The 20355-nt window shown below is 37.5% G+C and overlaps 1 protein-coding gene across 2 annotated transcripts in view; it reads left to right on the forward strand.

The window, feature by feature from the left end:
• Mmrn1 (multimerin 1) overlaps positions 1-20355 on the forward strand; it is a 52026-nt gene that overhangs the window by 13856 nt on the left and 17815 nt on the right. For both annotated transcript variants that reach the window (XM_052173838.1, XM_052173837.1), the window contains exons 3-5: positions 1297-1403; positions 17454-17555; positions 19180-19353. In XM_052173838.1, the coding sequence (XP_052029798.1) occupies positions 1297-1403; positions 17454-17555; positions 19180-19353 (383 nt within the window). The remainder of the gene's footprint in view (positions 1-1296; positions 1404-17453; positions 17556-19179; positions 19354-20355) is intronic.

Raw genomic sequence — 20355 nt, forward strand, 5'->3', positions numbered from 1 at the left:
ACTAAATAAACTCTATCGCCCTTTCTTACTCAGCTTTAGCAGTTGGGCTAGAGATGATGTTTCTTCCAACAGAATTATTTATTTGCTATGACTTATTGAAGTAGATGAAAGTGACTGATTTAGCATGTATTTAGGGCTGGAAAGAATCTTGTAACTTATTCTGCTATTGAAGAACAATCTCCAACATGTTGACATATGTGTCATGCTACAGAAAAAAGTGAAGACTAAGTGAAGTAGTTCCTTTCCGCACAACTCTTGACCAGGTCACAAGAGTTGGCTGTGACAAATTTCAGGAGTATATCCCTCACATATATAAGCCAGCTTAAAAGTCTAGTTCCAGCAATTTTAGATATGGACATTTGAACAAGTTATTTTATCTGTTATTTGTGTTCCTCAATAGACCACAATAATACTAGCTTTATTGTAGAACTAATGTGGTGATTAAGCAGGATTATGTCTATCTGTATCATACACCTATTTAGCAAATACCACCTGTACAGTGGAGTGTTGTGGTTAAGAATAATATGTTATACTTATATCTTAGATTCACATACATACAATGCCTGTAATTGAGTGCCATTCATGAATTATATCCATTGTTTTATTCAAATGTTGTAATTTATTCATTTTTATTTTGTGATTTCATTTTACAAATAATATTTTCTTACATTCAAGGCCTCCATTCTCTTTCTCTCCCTCTTTTCTTCTCTCTCTTTCTCTCTCTCTCTCTCTCTCTCTCTCTCTCTCTCTCTCTCTCAAATATTAAATGAGAGGAAAAGTAGATTAATATAATTTTGAATCTTGGAAAACTAAAAAGTAAAACTCAAAAATATTAGCAGTTATTCTAATTTCAATTTACACCAGTATAATTTATTTTATATGACTTGATTTATCTTCTGGAACTAAAGATGTAACTATAATCATTTTGGAAGTAATAGGAATGAAAATAGATTAAAATATTCTACTATTGTGCTTTAAAGCTTGAATTAAAGTAAGTTCTAACATTGATCTAGCTAGAAAACATTATGCATGAAAAACTATCATATCTTTAGAAATATAATGACAAATCTTAACTTAAAATGCCAGCAGTGAAACCACTCATGCTTTCAATGTATATTCAAAAAATTCTTTTAACTATACTGAATATAATACTGATGATAGATTATGGGTTTATATTAGTACCAAGATTAAATGGTTACTACATTTTGGAAATTATTCTAAGTACCTTATATTTATAAGTCCTAGTTCTGTTTAATATGAAGCAAATAATATTTTACCAATTGCTTTCTTCTCTAGATCTCAGACGTCCTCCAATGCTGTCTATAGAATGCAGCATAAGATTGTCACCTCATTAGAATGGAGATGCTGTCCTGGATACATAGGGCCAAACTGTCAGCTCAAAGGTATATGCCAATAATAACATCATAATAACAGATTCTGAGAAATTAAATATTTTGAACTGAGGAAAATTAGTGAGAAGCCAGACTTTTTAGGCCTATTGCTGTTCTAGAGCTTCCTGAGTATCAATCACCCACAGGCTCATAAGGTGCTCATCCTTGTTCTTCGGGTTGGTCTTAGGAAATGAGTAGGAAAATCTCTCTTTGTTATTTATTCTTAACAAAGGCGTGCTTTCTAGACACTATTGCAAATTCTAATTTCATATTTTAAATAAATATGACTAGAAGTAACCCATATAAAATAATTATACAAGCCTCTGATTCTATTCCAGTTCAACGGCTTGAGGTAATGGACTGTGAATGGAAAGGAGCCATTTTTTAAACCTGAGTCTTTTAGAGTTTTCTGGTGGAAGGCTGATCAAACACACAGTAACCTGCTGTGACCTAACATCTATGTGACTATTATTTTGCTTTGGCTTTAAACAGGTTTTCTTTGAAAAATAAGATGTGGCATCTGCATTCATATTTTAAGTGAATGAATATTACACGAAAGGGCATTAGCAGTGCTGGGAAATTCAATCAGTAGTGTAGGAGGTTGTGATTAAAAATTAATGTAACTGTGGAGAAACCATTATGAGTCACATTAAGAAACAGAAAATCCTATAAGGGAGCTCGAAGAATCATGCAGTTCAGTCTGGGGTATTATTCATGGCTGGCCAACCCGTGCAGTGAGGATCCGTGGGCAAATCTGCCACACTACTGTCTTCTCAGGGTTTGGTTTAATTTTCACAGATAATGTAAAATCCAATGCATTTTCCGATGGTACCATGAGTGCTTTACCTTTTACAGAAGACATAACCCATACTAAAAATACTTGGAAATGAGGTGACACAAAATACTAGAAAAGGTCCAAATATGGTATTGCTTTCAAAGATTTCATTTTTACAAATGTGAAAATATATTCAAGTGTTACAGTGCATTTGGTCCTCACCTACTTTTTTTTTTAAATGCCATTTAAAAATCTTGACAATAGTAGTAAGAATTATGTTTAAGGTCTTTTTTTCTTCTTACATGAAAGATACTTTGATACTATTTATCTTATGATTATTTCTTAAAGATTAAAATATTGGTTTGCAAAGTGTCTTTTCATAAATGTAGGCAAGCCATGACACAGGCCACTGCACAGAATGGCTGAGTGCAGGTGGCAGAGAGTAAAGCAATTTATCAAAGCACATCGTAGGCTCAACTGCTGAGAGCTCTGCATGCCCCACATTCAGCCTCACATAGCTGCTAATCGATTCTTAATCATTATGGCAGGCTGCATACATGTAGATGGAAAAGAAGTCACAGAATTCCAGGACAGTAAATATTAAAACAAACAAACAAAAAGAAAAAAGAAAAACCCAAGAAGGGAAACAAAGTGATAATTTAAATATATGCTGTATTCTGCCATTCCCTTCTTATGGGGATAACCAAGTGCTTAAATGTAAATTATTTATATTCTCTACCTCAAATTCTTCCTAGAAGCCACCTATGGATGGCTTTAATATTAGATTTGCAGTTTGCAATTCCAATACATTTTAGAAAACAAAGTCTCAAAAGAGCTTCAAGGAGGACCTCCTGTTGTAGTTACCTAATTAAAGCTACTGAGAAGGCCAGTGTCTGCTGATTATGCTGTTTTGAGAAGCACTTTTCCTATAGAAATATATGTGAAAAGAAGGCCAGGATGGCAGGTTTGGCCAATTATTTCAAATTGACATACAGTGAATTCTAATATAGATTTGATTCCAAAAGAATGTCATGTTGCTCAGACAAAACCCTGGCCATTTGTCTCTTACTTTTATTGTGGTCCACCAAGAACCTGAATATTTTATCGATGTAATTGATACTGGTAGCATTAAGAGCCACAGCCGCATGCTGGACATGGACCATGGTTCACTAATTATTTCCTGGTTTACTTTTCCTATGTCATAACACTTGGAGCTGTCTCCCTGCCCATTGCACTTAATAAATGTTCCACCAGCCTTTCATTTGCATACTGTGTGTTGGCCATAAGAATAGAGGTTTTTTTGGGTTTTTTGTTTTGTTGTTGTTGTTGTTGTTGTTGTTGTTTTTATTAAGGTTGTGTGCCATTGCACCTTTTTTTGTTGTTTTTGTTTTTATTCGATATATTTTTTATTTACATTTCAAATGATTTCCCCGTTTCTAGTCCCCCACTCCCCGAAAGTCCCGTAAGCCCCCTTCTCTCCCCCTGTCCTCCCACCCACCCCTTCCCACTTCCCCGTTCTGGTTTTGCCGAATACTGCTTCACTGAGTCTTTCCAGAACAAGGGGCCACTCCTCCTTTCTTCTTGTATCTCATTTGATGTGTGGATTATGTTTTGGGTATTCCAGTTTTCTAGGTTAATATCCACTTATTAGTGAGTGCATACCATGATTCACCTTTTGAGTCTGGGTTACCTCACTTAGTATGATGTTCTCTAGCTCCATCCATTTGCCTAAGAATTTCATGAATTCATTGTTTCTAATGGCTGAATAGTACTCCATTGTGTAGATATACCACATTTTTTGCATCCACTCTTCAGTTGAGGGATACCTGGGTTCTTTCCAGCATCTGGCAATTATAAATAGGGCTGCTATGAACATAGTAGAGCATGTATCCTTATTACATGGTGGGGAATCCTCTGGGTATATGCCCAGGAGTGGTATAGCAGGATCTTCTGGAAGTGAGGTGCCCAGTTTTCGGAGGAACCACCAGACTGATTTCCAGAGTCGTTCCAGAGAAGTTAGATTCCAGAAAACCAAACAACTCTATTAAAAAATGGGGTACAGAGTTAAACAAAGAATTCTCACCTGAAGAACTTCGGATGGCGGAGAAGCATCTTAAAAAATGCTCAACTACATTAGTTATTAGGGAAATGCAAATCAAAACAACCCTGAGATTTCACCTTACACCAGTCAGAATGGCTAAGATTAAAAATTCAGGAGACAGCAGGTGTTGGAGAGGGTGTGGAGAAAGAGGAACACTCCTCCACTGCTGGTGGGGTTGCAAATTGGTACAAGAATAGAGTTTTTGACAGTGCTGCCTTTGCTATGTCATGTGGCAGGCTGCCTCAAACAGGACATGAGCAAACAATCTAACTGATCCATTCCTTAAACCTCTGCTAGGTCATCTAGAGTTTGGTTACATAGATACCTAATTGTGTAGGTACAGTAGAAATCATTCCAGAGCTTGTCCCTCACAGTATCACAACATAATTTGTTCATAGAAAAGTACCACGCACACTTAATCTCTGCTACCTGAATTAGTTTCAACTTCAGAAACAAGCTTAATTTCATAATGTAATCATGATAATTACCTTGCAACTTGATTGCAGTAAAAATGTTAAGGAAAACATATTATGAATATCAATAGTTTGTTGTCAGCTAGACTGTCCTCCTTTTCCTTCTCCAAATGCATCTACCTCTTTCCAGCTCTTCCTCCTCTGCTTTCTGAAATCCATCCTCTGAGTGTTAGCAAGAGATGCTGTTCATCAGTCTTCTGGGGGATTTGTTTCTGACTCCTGTTCTCATGTGATCATCCGCTATGCATGTGTTGAGCACAAATAATCAGCACACTTGGGTTCTAGTCACAGCTTACCTACTAAATAATATAATATCAAGAGGAATTCTTTGGTGATGGTGCTGGTGTTTTGTGGGTTTGGGAGTTTGTTTGTTGGTGGCTTGGTTGTTGTTGGGGTTATTTTTAGGTATGTGATTGGAAGTTTTGGAGAAATAAAAACAACACAAAGACAGAGAAAGAGAGAAACAGAAAGACAGAGAGGCGGGGACAGAAAGAATAGATCACACATCAAAGCATTAGTTTTCACTTGGGTATTGCTTCTGGTCATGGTCAAAAATCTTTCATCTTTACCTTTAGTAAGAATATTTTATTTTGGATAAATAATATTAAGAGAATTTTTTAAATGTCTGTAATAACATACCACTTAAGCCTCTGAGACAAAATTTGCAATTATGTACGTCTCCAGTAGATGTCTCTAAAATATTCTGAAGTTGAACTCGAAAATTATGATATAACAAAAAAATGTAGTTTATGTTCAGTTGGCACTGGATTAGAGAGAGTCCATTTGCAAATCTGCTAAACATTAGAGTTTATGCAGGGTTTCTGGAAATAGAAACAAATTCTCTAGAGTTACATTTAAAAATATCTATAACAAATACTATGAGTACTGAAAAGGTATGTGCAGATATGTAATCAACTAACCTATTGTTCATTATAAATATATAACAAATATTTATTTTTCAAATGTGAGAATATTCAACCAGTTATAAAACAACTGCTTGGACTTACATTTTAAATACAGTTTCTGTAGTGAAATTATTTTAAAATAAATTCTAAATTCATCATGCTGAAGTTTATCCTATGTAAAAGAGGAAAATTTTGTTTTTCCTATATTTTTACAAAACTGGTTCTTTTCAGTATTGTTTGATGAGCATCTTGCCTCACAACGTTATGCAGTTTTTGGCTAAGGGATATGTTCTCTCATAGTCTCAAATGCTGCACTGCCTGTGTCAGCTTACCTAGCATATCTTCATGAGCACACTGGATATCCACACTGTTTTTTTTTTTATTCGATATATTTTTATTTACATTTCAAATGATTTCCTCTTTTCTATACACCCACTCCCCGAAAGTTCCATCAGCCCCCTTCCCCCCCCCTTGTTTTCCCACACAACCCTTCCCACTTCCCTGTTCTGGTTTTGCCCTATACTGTTTCACTGAGTCTTTCAAGAACAAGGGGCCACTCCTCCATTATTCTTGTACCTCATTTGACGTGTGGATTATGTTTTCGGTATTCCAGTTTTTTAGGTTAATATCTACTTATTAGTGAGTGCATACCATGATTCATCTTTTGAGTCTGGGTTACCTCACTTAGTATGATGTTCTCCAGCTCCATCCATTTGCCTAAGAATTTCATGAATTCATTGTTTCTAATGGCTGAATAGTACTCCATTGTGTAGATATACCACATTTTTTGCATCCACTCTTCTGTTGAGGGATACCTGGGTTATTTCCAACTTCTGGCAATTATAAATAGGGCTGCTATGAACATAGTAGAACAAGTATCCTTACTACATGCTGGGGAATCTTTTGGGAATATACCCAGGAGTGGTATAGCAGGATCTTCTGGCAGTGAGGTGCCCAGTTTTCAGAGGAACTGCCAGACTGATATCCAGAGTGGTTGTACCAATTTGCAACCCCACCAGCAGTGGAGGAGTGTTCCTCTTTCTCCACATCCTCGCCAACACGTGCTGTCTCCTGAATTTTTAATCTTAGCCATTCTGACTGGTGTAAGGTGAAATCTCAGGGTTGTTTTGATTTGCATTTCCCTAATGACTAATGAAGTTGAGCATTTATTAAGATGCTTCTCCGCCATCAGAAGTTCTTCAGGTGAAAATTCTTTGTTTAACTCTGTACTCAATTTTTTAATAGGGTTATTTGGTTTTCTGGAGTCTTGATTCTTGAGTTCTTTATATATATTGAATATTAGCCCTCTATCTGATGTAGGGTTGGTGAAGATCTTTTCCCAATTTGTTGGTTGCTGATTTGCCCTTTTGATGGTGTCCTTTGCCTTACAGAAACTTTGTAATTTTCTGAGGTCCCATTTGTCAATTCTTGATCTTAGAGCATAAGCTATTGGTGTTCTGTTCAGGAACTTTCCCCCTGTACCGATGTCCTCAAGGGTCTTCCCCAGTTTCTTTTCTATTAGCTTCAGAGTGTCTGGCTTTATGTGGAGGTTCTTGATCCATTTTGAGTTGAGCTTAGTACAAGGAGACAAGGATGGTTCAATTCGCATTCTTCTGCATGCTGACCTCCAGTTGAACCAGCACAATTTGGTGAAAAGGCTATCTTATTTCCATTGGATGTTTTTGGCCCCTTTGTCGAGGATCAAGTGGCCATAGGTGTGTGGGTTCATTTCTGGATCTTCAATTCTGTTCCATTGATCCGCCTGCCTGTCACTATACCAATACCATGCAGTTTTTAACACTATTGCTCTGTAGTATTGCTTGAGGTCAGGGATACTGATATCCCCAGAATTTCTTTTATTGTTGAGAATAGTGTTAGCTATCCTGGGCTTTTTGTTATTCTGGATGAATTTGAGAATTGCTCTTTCTAACTCTATGAAGAATTGAGTTGGGATTTTGATGGGTATTTCGCTGAATCTGTATATTGCTTTTGGCAAAATGGCCATTTTAACTATATTAATCATGCCGATCCATGAGCATGTGAGGTTTTTCCTTTTTTTGAGGTCTTCTTCCATTTCCTTCTTCATAGACTTGAAGTTCTTGTCATACAGATCTTTCACATGTTTGGTAAGAGTCACCCCAAGGTACGTTATACTGTTAGTGGCTATTGTGAAGGGAGTCATTTTCCTAATTTCTTTCTCAGCCTGCTTATCCTTTGAGTATAGGAAGGCTACTGATTTGCTTGAGTTGATTTTATAACCTGCCCCTTTGCTGAAGTTGTTTATCAGCTGTGTAAGTTCTCTAGTGGAGTTTTTTGGGTCACTTAGGTAGAGTATCATATCTTCTTCAAATAATGATAGTTTGACTTCTTCCTTTCCAATTTGTATCCCTTTGACCTCCTTATGTTGTCGAATTGCCCGAGCTAGTACCTCAAGTACAATATTGAAAAGATAAGGAGAAAGGGGGCATCCCTGTCTAGTCCCTGATTTTAGTGGGATTCCTTCAAGTTTCTCTCCATTTAGTTTGATGCTGGCTACCAGTTTGCTGTATATTGCTTTTACTATATTTAGGTATGGGCCTTGAATTCCTGTTCTTTCCAAGACTTTAAGCATGAAAGGATGCTTAATTTTTTCAAATGCTTTTTCAGCATCCAATGAAATGACCATGTGGTTTGTTTATATAGCGGATTGCACTGATGGATTTCCGTATATTGAACCAACCCTGCATCCCTGGGATAAAGCCTACTTGATCATGGTGGATGATCGTTTTGATGTGTTCTTGGATTTGGTTGGCAAGAATTTTATTGAGTATTTTTGCATCAATGTTCATAAGGGAAATTGGTCTGAAGTTCTCTTTCTTTGTTGGATCTTTGTGTGGTTGTGGCTTCGTAGAAGGAATTGGGTAGTGTTCCTTCTGTTTCTATTTTGTGGAATAGTCTGAAGAGTATTGGTGTCAGGTCTTTTTTGAAGGTCTGATAGAATTCTGCACTGAAACCATCTGGTCCTGTGCTTTTTTTGGTTGGAAGACTTTCTATGACCCCCTTCTATTTCTTTAGGGGTTATAGGACTGTTTAGATGGTCTATTTGGTCCTGATTTAATTTAGGTATTTGATATCTGTCAAGGAAATTGTCCATTTCCTCCAGATTCTCCAGTTGTGTTGAGTATAGGCTTTTGTAGTAAGATCTGATGATTTTTTGGATTTCCTCAAGTTTCTGTTGTTATATCCCCCTTTTCATTTCTAATATTGTTAATTTGGATAATTTCTCTGTGCCCTTTGGTCAGTCTGGCTAAGGGTTTATCTATCTTGTTGATTTTCTCAAAGAACCAGCTCCTGGATTTGTTGTTTCTTTGTATGGTTCTCTTTGTTTCCACTTTATTGATTTCAGCCCTGAGTTTGATGATTTCCTGTCTTCTACTCCTCCCGGGGGAATTGGCTTCTTATTGTTCAAGGTCTTTTAGGTCTGTTATTAAGCTGCTAGTGTATGCTCTCTCCATTTTCTTTTTGGAGGCACTCAGGGTTATGAGTTTTCCTCTTAGCACTGCTTTCATTGTGTCCCAAAGATTTGGGTATGTTGTGCCTTCATTTTCATTAAATTCTAAAAAGTCTCTGATTTCTTTATTTCTTCTTTGGCCAAGGTGTTATTGAGTAGAGTATTGTTCAACCTCCATGTGTATTGGGCTTTCTGTTGTTTTTGTTGCTATTGAAGACCACTCTTACTCCATAGTAATCTGATAGGAGGCATGGGATTAGTTTGATCTTCTTGTACTTGTTGAGGTCTGTCTTGTGTTCAATTATATGGTCGATTTTGGAGAAGGTACCATGAGGTGCTGAGAAAAAGTTATATTCTTTTGCTTTAGGGTGAAATGTTCTATAAATATCAGTCAAATCCAATTGGTCCAAACCTTCAATTAGTTTTACTGTGTCCCTGTTTAGTTTCTGTTTTCCTGATCGGTCCATTGAGGAAAGTGGAGTGTTGAAGTCCCCCACAATTATTGTGTTAGGTAAAATGTGTGCTTTGAGCTTTAGTAAAGTTTCTTTTATGAATGAGGGTGCCCTTACATTTGGCGCATAGATGTTCAGGATTGAAAGTTCTTCTTGGTGGATTTTTCCTTTGACAAGTAAGAAGTGTCCCTCAGTGTCTCTTTTGATGACTTAAGTTGAAAGTCAATTTTATCTGATATTAGAATAGCTACTCCGGCTCGTTTCCCGAGACAATTGGCTTGTAAAATTGTCTTCCAGCCTTTTACTCTAAGGTAGTTTTTGTCTTTGAAATTTAAGTGTGTTTCCTGTATGCAACAAAATGTAGGGTCCTGTTTCCTTATCCAGTCTGTTAGTCTACGTCTTTTTTATTGGGGAATTGAGTCCACTGATGTTAAGAGATATTAAGGAATAGTGATTATTACTTCCTGTCATTTTTGACGTTATTTTTATATTTGAGTGGTTATCTTCTTTTGGGTTTGATGAAGGAAAGTTACTATCTTGCTTTTTCCAGGGTGTAGTTTCCCTCCTTGTATTGGAGTTTTCCTCCAATTATTCTTTGCAGAGCTGGGTTTGTGGAAAGATATTGTGTAAATTTGGTTTTGTCATGGAATGTCTTGGTTCTCCATCTATTGTGATCGAGAGTTTTGCTGGGTATAGTAGTCTTGGCTGACATTTGTTTTCTCTTAGAGTCTGCATGAGATCTGCCCAGGATCTTCTAGCTTTCATGGTCTCTGATGAGAAGTCTATTGTGATTCTGACAGGTCTTCCTTTATATGTTACTTGCCCTTTTTCTCTTACTGCCTTCAATATTCTTTCTTTGTTTAGTGCATTTGGGGTTTTAATTATTATGTGGCGAGAGGTATTTCTGCTCAGGTCCAGTCTGTTTGGAGTTCTGTAGGCTTCTTGTATATTCATAGGCATCTCTCTCTTTAAATTGGGAAAGTTTTCTTCCATAATTTTGTTGAAGATATTTGGCCTTTCAGTTGTAAATCTTTATGCTGGCCCTTTCAGTTGTAAATCGTTACTCTCATCTATACCTATAATCCTTAGGTTTGGTCTTCTCATTGTATCCTGGATTTCCTGAATGTTCTGGGATACAAGCTTTTTGCATTTTGCATTTTCTTTGACTGTTGAGTCAATGGTTTCTATGGTATCTTTGACATCTGAGTTTCTTTCTTACATCTCTTGTATTCTGTTGTTTATATTTGCATCTATGGCCCCTGATTTCTTCTCAAGGTTTTTTATCTCCAAAGTTGTCTCCCTTTGTGATTTCTTAGTTGTTTCTCCTTCTGTTTTTAGAACCAGGATGGTTTTGCTCAGTTCCATCATTTTGTGTGTGTGTGTTTTCCTGTAATTCTTTAAGAGATTTTTGTGTTTCCTCTTTCATGACTTCTGCCTCTTGACTCAAGTTCTCCTGCATTTCTTTAATTTTTTTTTGTGTGTTTCTTCTTTATTGGCTTCTATCTCTTGAGCCTTATTCTCCTGCATTTCTTTAAGTTATTTTCTGTTTCCATTATATGCTTTCCATTCTAGCTTATTCATGTTCCCCTGTATTTCTTTAAGAGATTCATTTATGTCCTTTTTGTGTTCTTCTAGCAGCATCATGACCAGTGATTTTAAATCCAAATCTTGTTTCTCTGGTGTGTTGGCATAACCAGGACTTGCTGATGTTGGAGAGTTTGGTTCAGATGCTGCCATATTGCCTAGATTTCTGTTAGTAGCATTCCTGAGTTTGCCCTTTGCCATCTTATTCTCTGGAGTTAGTTGGTCTTGTCTCTGGCTGGTGTTTGAGCCTCCTGAGGGGCTTTGGGGCTATTTCTGCAACACTGGATGGCTGGGTTTCCCCTGTAGCAGATTGCTGATTTGCTGTCCTCCTCTTGGGTGCCCTTGCAGCCCTAGTGTGCTTTGCCCGAGATTGTGTCTGTGAACCAGATGGTGCCCGTTTGCTCCTTCCGGGAGTGCTGAAGGGTGTATGCTGTGGGGAACTTTTCCGTGTGCTGATCACTCTGCTAGGCAGCCGATTGGTGCACACAAGGCTAGCCTAGCTGCTCAGGCCCTGAGTCTAGGCAAAAGCCTGGGAGGCCAATGTCTGAGCAAAGTTCCCCTCAGGCTATGACTGTTAATTGGGTCTGTCAGGTGACCAGGATGGCTGGCATGAGCGTGTGCTCCCTGAAAGTGCCAGGAGAGTCTGCTAGGCTAACAACCTCCTGGCCGGGTTGACACACAGATGGCCCACCGAGCAGCCCAGTTCGTGGGGTCAGTCCAGGGCCTGTTGGGGCCTAGACCCCTGCTATGTTAGCCTCAGGCTATGCCTGTTAGCTGGCTTTGCCTGCTAGAGTTCTCTGGTGTCCTGTAGGCAAAATGGCGGCACGCACGCCCAGCCTGGGCCAAAATCCTCCTGACTGTGTAGGCACCCCGATGACCCCTGAACAGCCTAGGGCCTGGGTGCAGGCCAACGCCCGTCGGGCTTAGACCCCCGCAATGTTGGCCTTGGGTTATGTTTGCATACCTCAGTCTCTCTGATCTCGCTGGAGTCCGAGAACCAAGATGGAGGCGAGCCTTTGTGACTGGTGGGAGGCAGAGTTCTGAAGTGGCTTCTGTGTGGTGAAAGGCACCATAAATCCGCCGCTGCTTGCAGCCTGGCTGGCCAGCGAAGGTCAGTGGTCGTGGGCACAGGGCCTGCCTGGAGCCTGTCACCTTGGTTCCACTGCTGATGGCCCTTCAGCTGGACCAGCCACTGTTGCTGCCACCGCCTCCACCCTGCTTTTTTATCTGGTGCTGTCTGTCTTGTCAAGGAATAAGCAGGGAAGAGGGAATGTCCTTGTTACTGAATTACAACTAATTACTCCCTCCATATGGTTCAAAGGGCACAAAAAAATTTTTAAAAATACAAACAAAACCTGTCTAAGTGGAAAAAAAAAAACACCTAATAAGAAAGCTGTTACTCTGGACACCCACTGACCTTACCTCTGAGTCCTTGATCACTAATGTCAGAGTTTGCATCTCAGGGAGAAACATAAGACCAAAGAAGCACAATTAAAATGCTAGGTTGCCTTTTAAACATAAGTACACACTGTCTGTACAGTTTGTTGGCTTAAGTTAATTCTTTCCTGTAGCTGTGTCTGTCATGTAAAGAGGACAAGAGAAAGAGACCTAGACGTCTATACTCCATGAAACCAAACAATCTGTGTTTATGTGAAAGGTAAGACAGATTACCAGGAAACTCACAACAGTTTGTGAAAGAGAATACATCAGGGGAGACAGAAAGATTTCTAAATGAAAAAAATAAAAGAAGATTGATCAACCCGACTTCTCATCACAGGAGAGTAACAAACTGTCTGTTGCAGATGCTATCAGCTCTTTGCAGATGCTGGTCAAAATCCTAGACCATAAATTGGGATGAATGGAAGTATTGAATTTGAGTTGACAAATACAGCCAGGAAAAGATAACATAAACTCTTGAATTTGTAAAACAGGCATTTCAAGTTTTTAACAACCTTGGGAGGGAACAAATTCCAGAGCAGAGAGGTTCATGTAACAAGATCCTAAGGATCTTTGTGTGGTGTTCAGTAAGACTGAATTACTTACTTTCCTAAATTAGCACATATATTAGCCACAATAAATATAAGATGTTTTTCATGTTTATTGTCAAGCCACAGGATTCATAAATATAAGCCACTCACACTCTAACAATTCCTAATGACTTTTGGATGCCTCCTAGTTACTGAATTCTTAGTCTTTGGCCATGGATAACACCAGGAAAATGTCCCATTCAGAGAAATGAATTAAATATAAGAAACTGCTGTTACTTTCTCTGAAGAGCTTTCTCCCACGCTGATCCAGTGCCTTTTTGTGGCACAAGATCTGTGTACATTTGTGATGTCTGTTAATAACAATGTTCTCGATGTCCTGCTTTGCTGAGCTATACTGAAAAAAAAAGTGGTAACATTCATGTTTTGCAATCTATAAAAGCTGTATGCTTTTAAATGCTGCCCCTCCTCTTCCTCGACAGCTAAATCCTGGAAATTCCTAGAGCAACATCAATGAAGAAACATTGTTAATTTTATAGTTTTGTCACATGCATTTAATTTATTAGAAAAGATCTACTTATTTTCTCAGCAAACTGAGTGTATTATATTTGGTCTCAAATAATACAAGTGTAAACATTTCAAAATGTGTTTCAAATATCATCTGTTTCAAATATAGATGTTTTCATATCACATATATGTGAAATTATTTACATGAAAATAATTTATAAAATGCCCCCTTAACCTTGATCCCAGTAGTTACTACTGAAGCTCAAATATTCTAGCAGTTACTTTGTATTTGAATCTACAGCATGAGCTCTCTCTGTCTTTCCGCCCCTTTCAGTATTTAGAATGTCCTGTATGTGCTACACATTAGGAGATGTCATGTTTATATCTGAATTCAGGCACAACCAGCTGCTTGCTGACACTCTATTCATCCTGTCTCCATCTGAAATGTCTGAATGTGGTGACTGATAGCAACAGGATTATATCTGAAGCTGTGTCCAAGTTTCCAGACTGATTTTCTTACTCTTACTCTATTGCTGTAATTGTTGGGAAATTTCAGTTTATTATTTTTTATTTGTTTTCCAACAGTGGTGCGGGTTTTTGGCTTGTTGAGTTGGTTGGTTTTTTGGTTGTTTTCGTTTGTTTTTTGCTAGTGACATAGTTTCTCTTTAGCCCAGACAGGCATGCAACTCTTAGCAATCCTCCTGCCTTAGCAATCCTCCAAGCATTGGAACTACAGCTATACACTACCTGGCTTGGCACATTTTCACAAGCACAATTCATAGAATATATTTTTCTTGATTGCTCATATATATGACTATATTGCTAATAATATTAAAGATGTTTTAATATTTAATCCTTCTTGCTTCCTGAGATAAAACTATTAAATTCAGTCAAATTCATGCCTTTTGCATTTTAGTTAACATTAAAAATGTGATATATAAAAATATTTATTTCAGTAATAATATTTAAATAAGTTTATTTAATTGACCTTTAGTTTCCTTAACATTTTCTTCATTTCATTGTTTATTACACAAAGGGTAGTAGTACCATAGAACTGATTTGCCATTATTTTTTTTTATCATGTGACATAGGAAATAGTTTTCAGATGGTTCTGAGATACGGATTCCATTCATCATATATGCTGATGAATATATCCTTTATCGTTTACCACATATACACAACTAACTTGAAATAGTATCACAGTTTTAAGATGAATTCTTTCTTACTATATAGTACTTCCAAATATCTGCTGAAAGATATGGCTCATATTTCAGTATTAGACAACTGATCAACTGCGCTGGTTGATTCTGACCGGAACCTGGAGGGCGGAGCGTGTGTGCAGCTAGGTAGGAATACAGACTGGCAGCCTAGCTTCCTAGGGGAAGGGAACTGTCTTCTGAGGAACGCTGAGCAGTCAGCAGCTCAGAGTCATACTGGCAGTGACTGATGGGAAGACCACAAAAGCATCTTTCATGTTCGCAGCCCATTTGTTCGGCCCTGCCTTCTGAGCCTCAGAGAGAATGATAATGTGTTCATGAAGGAGAGGAGAGGTCACGAGCAGCTCCTGCGGATGCCACTTTCCATAATGGCGCACATCTTTACGGAATGATGGACACATGGTTTTCACTCCTGAGACTCATAATAAATCATACTTTTTAAAATATGTTCTGGTTGTAACTGGGATCATATTTAAAAATTTGTGTCAACTGACTTTTGTATTTCATCTTTACTGTGGGAATAGAAATTTTTCTGCCTTTTATCAATAAATTTTATTTGATTTAGAAAAAATTTTCAATTCATTTCTAAATTAGTATGTCATAACCAGAGCCATGAATCAAAATCATCTAAACACTTAAAAGCTTTCAAATATACATGTGCCCGGCCGTTGCCCAATTGTCCAATGAACCAGGGTCATTGGGGGAGCAGAAAAGCAGAAATATTTTAGTGTTTCTAAGTCAGTATGGACTTCTGGTTTCTAACTATAATCCAGTTAAAAAACAAACAAACAAACGTTACTCTTAAGGAAAGGATGGATGGTATGTATAAAACACTGAGAATGAGAGAGTTAGCACCCAGTACCGTGGGTCACTCTGAAGCTGGCATTTTGGCCGGGCTTTATCTCCGAATACACTGCCTCGCTCCCTTTTAAATGCCCTACTGCTTTTTCTTGCTACAGAAAGAAACTAGTCTAGCTGCAGAAAGTAACCAGTAAGGAAATGGAAAGGCCATTGTTACGCCATTGCTTAGTCCTGCTATCAGTATTCACTGTTTATGATCTGCAGCCTCACTGTTCAGAGAAACGGGTGGTGGTGGTAAGGTGTACTTGCAGAGAATGTAGCTCCTCCTTAGCCTGCATTACAATCATGTGACCAGCTTGCTCAAAGAGAGATTGGTGGTATCCCATGACAGAGTTCTTTAAATTGGGATAGGGTTCTGAAGCTGCAGGCTCAAAATTTCCCAGGGAATGTCTTCATGGTTACCACAGAGACTTAAAATTCGCCAAGGATTATTTTTTCTCTTTAACTATGCTCTTGAGTAGACTGAGATGGAAATGGTCAGAAACATGCTTTATTATCTCACACACAGTAGCCACAGCAGGAGAGTTACAGTTATTTCAGATACTTTTGCATAAATCAATTTGAATTTAGACCATAAGAACCTTATTGCTGGGGCATAACAGTAGATTAATCTTTTCCCTCCTTACTCTAATTCCCAAATCATTGTATTTCTCTCTAATCCCTACATCACTTTCTTCCGCTAAATATCCCATCAGTTATGGTGGGAGGAGGCATCAAAACAAACTGTACAAAGTGGAAATTCATCTGTTTAGCCCAAGCCCTTGAAGAATAGCACTGCACAATTCAACACAATGGAGACAAAGTCAAATTAATGGCCGAGGATGTGTTTTAGGAAATAGGAAAACTTAAGGATTGTCAGCAGAGCCATGTGGGTATCTGGAGCGGGGTAATTAATATGCACCACAAATACAGCTTCATTGTCACAGAATTTCATAGAGAAAGAAATCCAGCTAGACAGCAAATGGGTATTTGCTCATGTCTGAGTGCAAGCATCATTGAATAAATTTGCTCATTCAAAGCCTATAAATTAAAGATGTAATATTTCAGACACTCAATATTTTAAATGAGTCTCTCAAAAATGTTTTCCCAGAGAAATATTATATAAATATTTATAATGTTAGATTTGTAAGAAATTTGGCTTCTTAAATATAGATACAAAGATTTCTGTTTTTATGGAATATCACTGTCTTTACAGGTTGATTGCTTTGGAGACATACCTGTAATTGTTTAATCTGACCATTAGTCTATCAGAAACCATGTATTATTTTTAAATCTTGGAACAACCTATTTAAATTACACTGTTAATTAACTTGCCGGTTTGGGGTTAGGAAGGCATATACAGCTTTCCCTCCTTCCAGCAGTCACCAGTTAGGAAATACATTACTGAAAAATCAGTCCACTTACAAAGCTGCTGTCACATTTGCCACACTAAATAGTAAAGTCCACTCAGTATCACAGGCTGTATCTACAGAGGCTTCCATCCATTTTTGACCTACATGAATTTTGAATAATTTTTTTTCCAAGACTGAATTAGAGCTTTAACTTCTGAGTGCATGTGGCATTACTCTGCCCCACAGATGGGGCAGAACAGTCTGCTCTTCATCACGCCTCAGTAAACAGGAAAATGAATGCCAGCCCCATTATAACTCAGGACTGGAAAACAGGAAGCCCTTCCAATGCTAACACTTGATACTCTCTCTGCTTCTGTCTAGCGGAAGAACAGCAGCAACTAGTCCACAGTAACCAGGCTGAAAGCCACACAGCTGTTGACCAAGGAGCAGCCCAGCAGCAGAAGCAACACTACGGTGACCCAGGTTGTAGACTGTAATTACTATCACCTTCAACCCTGTGACTGTCAACACAATTTCAGTGGAGGCAGATTAACATGCTTCTCAGTTCTGTTCTGTTTTTGCTAACATGTGGGAGAAACTGCACTAGGTTTCATGTTCCAGGTGAAAAACTTCAATCCTACAACCAGGGGTACAGATCAGTGTTCCGAAAACAAACTCAGCTTTTGTTTTCCAAACAGTGAGATCATGGAAGAGTTTTGTTGTCGAAGGAACAACTTGACTGCATTTAAGGAGCTGGGAAGGTTGCTTGGGCTAATAAGAGATCACAATGGAGTGTAGATAACTTGTGGAAAGAGCTATTTATGCCCAAGATTTTGTACTGATCAAATGTCAGCCTAAGACAAGAGTCAAGTGTTCTGTCCAAATACAACACTTCACCATCTTAGGCTTAACTTTAACTCCAAAACAAGGTCAGATAGTGCCAATAGCACCTCTTCAACAATATGTTTGCACAGATTGATGAACAAAGCAAGGCCTTCAGTTGAAAAATGAGATTTAAAGTGCTCTCTTTTTAAAAAGTAAATGCAATAGGTCATCATGTTAAAAGCAATAAGCCAGACTCAGAAAAACAAACATCAAGTTTTCTATCATGTGGAAAATCTAGATTTACATATAGTCACATATAGGATATGTATATATACATATATATGTATGTATATATACATATATAATGATAGAAAGATAGATCATATATATATATGAAACAGAACAGTTTTCCTATTCTCATTCCTTCTGATGTATACATGTATATACATATTTATATATCAGATACCTACATACATATATACATACATACATACATACATACATACATGCATGCATATATCTCAGAAAAAGTGATGGATGATGATAAGGGAGCTCCTTTGGGAGGAACAAGGGGAAAACTCCAAGAAGGATTATGGTGACAAAGAGGAGGGTAAGGAAACTTGAATATGAATGAAGTATGATGATAAATATGTAGGAAATGCCATAATGAAATCTGTTGTTTTAGACAATAACTCAAAGAATTAATCTTAAAAAGTGAACGTGGGTAATGTACCTAGAAATTGTTCTTTAATTATGTGACTCTCTATGTATAAAATGCTGTCAAGTCTTTGAATCAGTACAATGTGCATGTAAAGGATCAGGGAATATTGTTGCAGTACAGAGTGATTTGCTCTAAATTGGGATCTGCCTGTCATGGAGGACTACTTCAGTAAGCAATGAAACATTTGGACTGCTATAACACATGTATATAGAGTTAGTGTTGGGACATGGTTTAAAAGAGGCAATGAACCACTAGCTGGGTGATGGCAAGCTCATTACTTTGAACCTTAATACTTTTATTAATTCTGAATGTGTTGACAGGCCTAAGATTTTTTTAACAGTCAAACAACACAAATTAAAGACATTATAACATTATAATACTTTTGTAAATGTATTCCCTGAAGTTGTTTCATCATTCATGTTGCCACACACCTGTAATCTGTATGTTTTAAATCTTTAAGCACATGTATGGTCTACCTAAGTTTCCTTTGTGCAACATAATTTTTCATAGGTTTTAAGTCTACACATTGAATGGTTCCAACACTGTCTCTTCTACATGCAGCCATGATTCAAAAAATGGCAGAGCAACTGAGCCAGCAGGAGAGGAAGCTGACGCTTCTGCAGAAGAAGGTTGACAATGTTTCTCTGGCAGCAGACAGCATGAGGAATGCATACCTCTCCCTAGAAGGGAAAGTTGGTGAAGACAACAGCAGAGAACATCAATCTTTTCTAAAAGGTAGAAGTAAACAAGACTAAATAATGCATTCACTTAAGACACAAAACAAATCTCTCACTGACATTATTTCCTGTCATTTGAGATCTTTGCTGTAGATGAGATAGTAAAGAAACAGGTATTTTTAATCAGATAATTGAAAACTATGTAACTTCAAAATAATTGAAAATTGTATATTGAACTATATCTTTTAATGCTCACTTGTTGGGTATTTTGTATCTAGTTGTTTCATAACATAGTTAGAATGAGTCCACAGGTCTATCAAGGTTATTAGAAAGGGTGATTGCTCCTTGTGTTGCACAAAGGAACATACCAAGGTGTATGTAGCAATTATAATCCAAAACCTTTAAAGGACTAAGTATCAATAACAACAACAAACAGAATAATATTTGCCCTACAGAGGGATTAATATGAAACATGGTGACATGGTTTTTGAAAATTCAGAAACAGCTGTTTCTTTACTAATGAGTTGTAGAAATGCAGATGAAAAAATGTTATCAGCAGACACATTTTCAAGTTAATGCTCTGCTTGTCTTTTCAAATACTCCTATGATTTTGAGATTTCCTCTGTAATTTTCCCAATGATATCCTAAAGAACAGTAGCTGAAAAGGCAAATATATTTTCATCTTGTCCTCATAACCTTAAATTTTAATGAATAATTCTTCTACTTATAATTCTTTGTAGCTAGACTTTATATTTTATTTTTCTGTTGTTTCTGTATGAGATAGTGTTTTTATAATTATATTTTTTCTGCTGTTTTTTCATGAGATAGTATTTTTTGTTTGTTCAGTTGGTTTGGTTTGGTTTTATTTTAAGCTTTTCAAATATTCTCTTTCTAGTTACATCATTTGGAATAATTAAAGCCATTTTCCTTGTCTCCATCTCTTTCCTTTCCTCAGTCCCCTTTCTCTCTCTCTCTCTCTCTCTCTCTCTCTCTCTCTCTCTCTCTCTCTCTTTCTCTAATATTTCACACATTTTCAATGTGTGCTCAGATATATTTTCAG

The sequence above is a fragment of the Apodemus sylvaticus genome, chromosome 2, assembly GCF_947179515.1.
Source record: "Apodemus sylvaticus chromosome 2, mApoSyl1.1, whole genome shotgun sequence".
Taxonomy (NCBI): Eukaryota; Metazoa; Chordata; class Mammalia; order Rodentia; family Muridae; genus Apodemus; species Apodemus sylvaticus.